The 7,437-nt window shown below is 34.1% G+C and overlaps 1 protein-coding gene across 1 annotated transcript; it reads left to right on the top strand.

The window, feature by feature from the left end:
• The first annotated feature begins 548 nt into the window (after nt 1-548).
• Nucleotides 549-6,914, top strand: LOC143610935 (MLO-like protein 6). Its single transcript, XM_077085277.1, has 14 exons — nt 549-736; nt 822-879; nt 984-1,219; nt 1,497-1,613; nt 1,694-1,754; nt 1,866-1,954; nt 3,935-4,009; nt 4,152-4,246; nt 4,333-4,382; nt 4,663-4,707; nt 5,759-5,928; nt 6,057-6,092; nt 6,191-6,258; nt 6,358-6,914. Exons 1-14 carry the CDS (start codon nt 620-622, stop codon nt 6,890-6,892), a joined length of 1,752 nt encoding a protein of 583 aa, XP_076941392.1. The 5' UTR covers nt 549-619; the 3' UTR covers nt 6,893-6,914.
• The last annotated feature ends 523 nt before the right edge of the window (nt 6,915-7,437 follow it).

The following is a 7,437-nucleotide window of genomic DNA, read 5'->3' as shown; positions in this document are numbered from 1 at the left end:
GTTATTAACTTATTATGTATATATATTGATTTATGTTTGCAACATAACTTCTAAATTACTATAAACAAATGATGTTCTAGCTAGTTAATAATTTTTGAGAAAAAGTGCATTATGTTATTATGTATATAATAGTATATGTATGTACGTCTGTTCTACACAGCATTTTAAATGCGCCGTTCTTATAAATAAAATATATTGTTTTTAATAAATCTAAAAAGTTTCTACATTGTAACATTCAACATTCTACATCAACCAAGAAGACCGCTGTTATACCCTATAATTAACTCCATGAGAGTACGTCGAGACCGCCACTTCTCTTAGACTCGCAGAAAATTACATAATAATATAATACCCTTTTCATACACATGAAATAAAAAACTGGAATTCCAAACCTACCCCTAGTCAACAAAGTATTAAATACTATTAATGACTCCCCAAAAAGGGCTATTCGGTCTTATTCACGACCCCGTATAGTATAACAAAAGTAAACCCTTTGACTCATCACTTTCGTCATCTTTTCCTATTTCAAAATCGTTATAAAATCCACTTCAAACACCAAGGAAATTTATAATAATATTTTGATACATATTATAAAGTTGAAAAATACAAGAAACAGTTAATGGCCGGAGGAAATGGATCGTTGGAGCAAACGCCCACATGGGCGGTTGCCACCGTGTGTTTTGTGCTTATTGTCATCTCCATATTTATAGAACAAATCATCCATATGATCGGAAACGTATGTGTAGAAGTCACTAAACAAAATAAACGTACGTTTTGAATATTTTAAGTTTATTTATATAATTGGTTTGAATATTATGCAGTGGTTCAAAAAGAAACGAAAGAAAGCTCTATATGAAGCCCTTGAAAAGATCAAAGCAGGTATTGGTGGATTAGATATAATCTTAATCAACTTGTTAATTGTATGAATGGTCATGCATTCATGTTTTTGGTTGTTGATATATTGTGCTCTTTTATTTTTGTAGAGCTCATGTTGTTAGGGTTCATATCATTGCTTTTAACGGCTGGGACAACACCGATCACAAATATATGCATCACGGAGGGTGCCGCAGCGGGTTGGCACCCGTGCAGCCCGGAAGAAGATAGAGCGGCGAATAATGGTGGTGAGAGTCGGCGGAGGCTGCTCACTTGGTCAAAGATGGGTGATAGCGCAAGGCGGATTTTGGCCGGTAGTACTGGCGACGGCAAGTGTGCAAAGGAGGTAAGTTCCTAAAGGTCATGAGTTTGAGTCCCGTGGAGTATAGTATAGGTTGGCTAAAGTATTTTTCTCACCTAAACTTTCATAGATGAAAGCATCAAATTGAATAGGTTTTCTTCTTTGTGTTTTACTATGAATAATTCTAGCATGATGAATTAAAATTTAGTGTAACAAGCAAAAAGAGTGGGTACTCTAGCATAACACAAAGCATATTAACTATAATAAACTTTTTCACTTTATGCATTTTAGCAAAGATGTAATTGTATATTATGTTTTACAGGGAAAAGTATCATTCATGTCCTATGATGGGGTTCATCAACTTCACATATTCATTTTTGATCTCGCACTATTTCATGTCATTTGTAGTGTCGTAACCATGGCTTTAGGACAAGCGAAGGTAAATTCACGTTAACCAGACTTTATATGCGTTTACTTACATCAAAAACAAATATTTAACGAAATTTTACTTGTGTATAGATGAGAAAATGGAAGCATTGGGAGAAAGAGACTAGAACTATAGAGTATCAATTCTCTCACGGTAAGTATTTAGTTCCTACACAACTATTTACATTCCCATTATTCATGTTTTGGTCGTGGACAGCACCTCGCATCATATTTAATGATTTTAAACGTATACATACACTTATAGATCCAGAAAGGTTTAGATTTGCCAGAGACACGTCGTTTGGAAGACGACACATGAACTTTTGGAGCAAATCTCCCATTCTACTATGGATTGTAAGTTACTATTCAAAAGCTGGTTTTGAACCCTTCATATGGTTCATGTTTATGTGTATACATATTATGGGTGTGCAAAGATCGGTTTGGGGCGGTTTTGAGCCAAACCCATAACCATAATCGATATGTCGGTTAATGAATAACCATAGCCATAACCAATCCTTTATGGCGGATTTGGTTAATCGGTTTTGTAGATTATAGTGAGCCGGCTATGAGTCGGTTAACCGTAACCAAAACAATGTAGTTGGGCCTAAAAATTTGGTACAAGTTATTACAAAAAATGACATGTCATAATCTAAGAAAGTATATAATCCATAATATTAATACCAAATATTCAAAAAAGAATTACAATATAATCCGACAATGAAATTCAACTTAATTTGATAACAAATGTTGAACCAAAAACATCAAAATGATATAATTTAACAACATGTTTGGTGGAAGTTTATCTCAACATATTAAACATATTATCGGTTAAATAAATGGGTCGGTTCGGTTATAGCGGTTTTGGATTTATCTTTAACCAAAACCGACCCGTATTTGGCGATTTTTAAAAATTTATTAAACCGACCCGCTAGTTATGTTGATTATCGGTTAAAATCGGTTCGGTTATATCGGTTATGGTTTGATTTAACAGTTATGACAGTTAAGTTGCTCACCCCCTGATACATATATAGTTGTTCAATATAAAACCAAATTTATAAGGATCATAAAACATTGTACGATAATACAATGGGAAAGCGGAAGATAAAGCTAAAGTCGACTTCGTCAACTATAGGTTATCTTCATAGACATCTATAACAATAAGGAAATGTCAATTTTATGTCATTAATAATTTGTGAAAGTCATAGCGTATCAATGGATACGATATCAACAATAATGAGGTGGTTGAGTAGCGGAATTTTGGGCTGTAGTAAAAGAGACGAGTACAATATTCACATGTTTGAAAAAATAACTTATTTGGACCATATTAGGCAAGTCTATGATAGAGATATTTGTGATGTTGAACTATGAAAAATATTTTAATGTATTATTATAGAATGGCACCGACTTATTGAACATTTCAAAAAACATAACCACTAGAAAGTCCATGTGTGATTTATTAATATAGACTTAACTGATTAGTCGCTCATAAAATATATAGCATGAAGTAAGTATAACGGTTAAAAAAAACTAAATTAAAATTGTTTTCGGCTTAATGAAATTCGAATTTGTGTATGCTTCTTTATCCTATCTAATTAGTCGTTGACACTCGATCATGCATGGCCCAACATTTGACGTATAATGAATTTTTTGTAACGGCACTTGACGTATAATGATAACGCACATGCTCCATTCGCTATTCAATTAATACGTGTTTGTGTTTATTTGTTATTCAAATATTTTTTAATGATAAATTATCACGGCCAGTCAAAAGATTTAACTACCTTGCCCAAATCAAAATAAAAAAACTCGTATGCATTAACGAGTAACGAAATATATAAACAAATGTTTTTTATTCTATTTTAGGTTGGGCGTAATAACTTATGCTTGATTAAATGGACTACATATAAAAAAATTGGGCATAATATTTATAATATTTACTAGATCCCGTTAATGATGCACAAATCGGGTATTTTCAAAAAACCAGAACTTGTTCTGGGTACGGCTAACAAAAGTTAATAATCGGGTTGGATAGAAACCATTTCCGAATATGGTCGGGTATTAGACCATGTTTTATCTGGTTTTGGATGGGACGGGTCTAGGTTTTGACCACGTAAAGATAGAACCAGTCCCGGCTGGTCCTGGTAGGGCCGGTTTTGGGTACGATTTTTCTGAGAAACCGAAACCTGCTGCGTACCCAGAGGTCAGACTCGATCCCCCGCCTCTGTAAATTATTACACCAATTTTTTTAAATGACATACACCTTGATACTTTAGCTACAAAACTATGTTGATATTATTCAAATATACTAATTGTTTCTTATATGCAAAATTTCAGGTTTGTTTTTTTAGACAATTTGTACGTTCAGTCCCTAAAGTTGATTATCTCACCCTGAGACACGGATTCATAATGGTATATACCTAGTTTTCTTTTTTCTCTTTACAAGTATTTAAGTAGAAAATCAAATATTTTATGCGTGTGGTAAAAACCCATTAAAATACTTTCTCCAGAATTCCAAGATGAACTCATCCCCTTTGGTATATATTGTTTACAGGCACATCTAGGACCGCAAAACCAGTCGACATTCGACTTTCAAAAATACATCAACAGATCACTAGAAAAAGATTTCAAGACCGTTGTGGGCATAAGGTATTATTTGTCTACATTTGTCTACTTTTTTTTATGAATACTAAAGTTAATTATGAATATTATTTATACAAAATTTGTGTTAACAGCCCGTCGGTATGGTTATTCGCCATTGCTTTCATGCTCTTAAATACCCACGGTGAGTTTTATTTCGAAACTAATTTCATTATGTTTTGTATATTGGAATTTATGGCAATTTAAACCAACCATTTGGTTACTTTGAATCATCATAAACCTTTTTTTAATTTGTCGTGCTTTAGCCTTTAAATCAAGATATTTGAACAAATTTAAGTATATAAGACCACCACCAACGTGTATGAGACGTATTAGTTATAACACATTAAATTCTTTCACATAATTTTATCTCTTTTTCAAACACGATTGACTAATTCAAAATATTTGTTTGTTTCTATTGACAGGATGGTATTCATATCTGTGGCTACCATTCATACCGTTGGTTGTAAGTACAGATCCTTTTGACTTTGGGAAAATGCCAAAACATTGATACATTATTCATTAATAATGTTCTTTAACCAAAAAAGTTTTCAAAATGTCCAACTAAAAACTTTCACATCAAAAGGTTTAAATAGGCATGTGACATTCACACACCCTCTTGGATTTTTAAAAATTAGTTTTCGCCTCTAAGGCTCGCATAGGCCTATATGCATGGGTTGTGTCAGCTTGTGTCGGAAAGTGTCAATTTTTGTTTCTGGTGCCTCGTATGGCTTGATACGGGTTGCATATATGTTTATATGAGCCGTATAGGCCCTTATCGGATTGTATACACACTTTTTTTGTTTAATTAATTTAAAGTTGTAAATAGAAATACACAAAATTTAATAGATAACATCCAAAATGGTTATAAATTAAAAACACGTAACTTAAAATTACATGAGCGTTTGATTAATGGTGTTAAAAAATATAGTCGTTTGATGATGAAAAGGTTGGTTAAAAGCAAGTCCTTTGATTACGGAGAATGGTTAAAAAGAAGTCGATTGATGATGGTGTCAAATGACGTTGACAAAAACCTACACGAGTCGTGTAGCGTGTATACGAGCGAAGGTGAATAATTTGATAAAGTTTGAACAAGAATGAGATATTATGGCCTATAAGAGACGTATATGCATATACGAGGCATATAGTTCATATATGAAGAGTTATACGAGTAGTATAAGGCCTATGCTAGACATCAGTGCCTATACGAGTAGTATAAACAGCAAAAATTAACTGTCTCCTTGTTCCTTCGTACAGTTGTCAGTCATGCGTGGTCTGTACGACTCATATAGGCCGTACATACACCAAGAGGATGGTGTATGAAGATCACCTCCCTTTAAATATTGCATGTAGGATCGGTTTTGTCATTCAAAAGGGGTGGCGGCGCAGCTTGTGGCCCGCTTACCTGCCTCTATATTTAATTGGACCCTTTTTTTAGTTATGCATCGCAAGTTCAAGGAAAAAAGAAAAAAAATTTGAGTTTATTTATTTAATTTATATAAGACTGTAATGTACAGGCAGTTTTACTGATCGGGACAAAACTACAAGTGATAATTACGAAAATGGGGTTAAGTATTCAAGGGAGAGGAGAGGTCGTACAGGGCGTACCAGTGGTTCAGCCCGGTGACGATCTTTTCTGGTTCAATCGCCCTCGTCTCATCCTCTATCTCATCAACTTCATTCTCTTTCAGGTAAACGTGTGCACCATGCATTATAAGTTAGTTAACTGTACCGTATACGATGTTATAGAATATAGGAGTAGGATAGTTTGTCGTTTAAAAAAAATATACTGATTTATTCAATTTTGTGTATGCTGCAGAATGCTTTTCAGTTGGCTTTCTTTGCATGGACTTTGGTAAGATATGAACAAGAAAACACTTGTAACACTTTGATAAAGATTTAATTGCATATATTTTGTGTTTTTATATTAATATTTATTTTGATGTAAAACAGTATGAGTTTGGATCAAAATCTTGTTTTCATGAGCATACAGAAGATATTGTCATCAGGGTCACAATGGGGTGACTTTAAACTTTTATTTAATAAAAATACACTATTTAATTATATTAGTTCAATGCTTTATTTGAAATTAATAATTTGTTTTGTTTTTCATTTGTTAGGGTTCTTGTTCAAATCCTATGTAGTTATTTCACTCTTCCTCTTTATGCTCTAGTCACACAGATGGGATCGACTATGAAGCCAGCAGTTTTCAATGATAGAATCGTGACCGCGATAAGGTCATGGCACCAAACCGCAAAGAAACAAATCAAAACAAACAGAAAGTCGGGTCAGGTGTCTCCGATGTCTAGCAGACCAGGGACACCGACCCATGGCATGTCACCGGTCCATCTGTTACGTAACTACCGTTACGATATTGATAGTTTGCAAGCATCTCCTAGAAGGTCTAACTTCGATACTGATAACTGGGACACTGATGGCTCACCCTCACCATCTTATCACCGACGCCGTGACACTGAATTGGTCCCGATACATTACCCGATGGAACCAGGGTCCATGGACCAGAATGATGAGATCAATGATCCTGATTCGTCGCTAGCAATTGTTGCGGTTCCTGAGGCCAGTGCCAACCAACAACATGAGGTGACAGTACATGTTCCTAAAGAGTTTTCATTTGACAAAAGAACAAGTGTGTGATAAAAGTGTTGCAAGTGAAGGAGAACTTGTTAGTTGTTACCATTGATTTAATTTCTTTGTTCATTTGCATGGACGGACCTTGAAGAAAGATATTGTAAGAATATTAACATTTTTTAAAAAATTTCTTATTAAAATATATGATAACCTGTAAAATGTGTTCTTGATGGAATGAACATGCAAAGAGAACATATATACACCGTTGATGAAACGGTTATCAGTTAACGGATCTGTCTTTCTAGGATCCGAATCATGAAGAAAACTTGTTAGAAGGGTTTGTCCTTTTGACACTCAACTAAGTAACACATAACATACTCTATATAAACACTGGACTGAATCTCACCCGACACACATACTCTACACAAACAAGCAACATAACATGCTCTATACAAATAAGTAACATAAAATAGTTTATTATTATATGTTGCCTATGTCTAGCCATTTGTCCTTGTACTCAGTCACATATAAAGATAGTTTAACTATATTGAGGGTCTTGGGAGCACATATAAATAAAGTTTTTTTATTTGTACTCCTCATGCCCTATCATA

Source organism: Bidens hawaiensis, unplaced genomic scaffold (assembly GCF_021521415.1).
Source record: "Bidens hawaiensis isolate Kalapana, Puna unplaced genomic scaffold, B.hawaiensis_p1.1 tig00028741_1, whole genome shotgun sequence".
Taxonomy (NCBI): domain Eukaryota; kingdom Viridiplantae; phylum Streptophyta; class Magnoliopsida; order Asterales; family Asteraceae; genus Bidens; species Bidens hawaiensis.
The sequence above is the reverse complement of the archived record's forward strand: the minus strand, read 5'-3'. Positions and strand labels throughout refer to the sequence as shown.

What these genes read in the sequence shown, in the direction of transcription:
- LOC143610935 (XM_077085277.1), top strand. Translation starts at nt 620, where the DNA reads ATGGCCGGAGGAAATGGATCGTTGGAGCAAACGCCCACATGGGCGGTT. An exon ending in CCTTGAAAAGATCAAAGCAG is followed by an intron (nt 880 to 983) that starts GTATTGGTGGAT and finishes TTATTTTTGTAG; the next exon opens with AGCTCATGTTGTTAGGGTTC. An exon ending in ACGGCAAGTGTGCAAAGGAG is followed by an intron (nt 1,220 to 1,496) that starts GTAAGTTCCTAA and finishes TATGTTTTACAG; the next exon opens with GGAAAAGTATCATTCATGTC.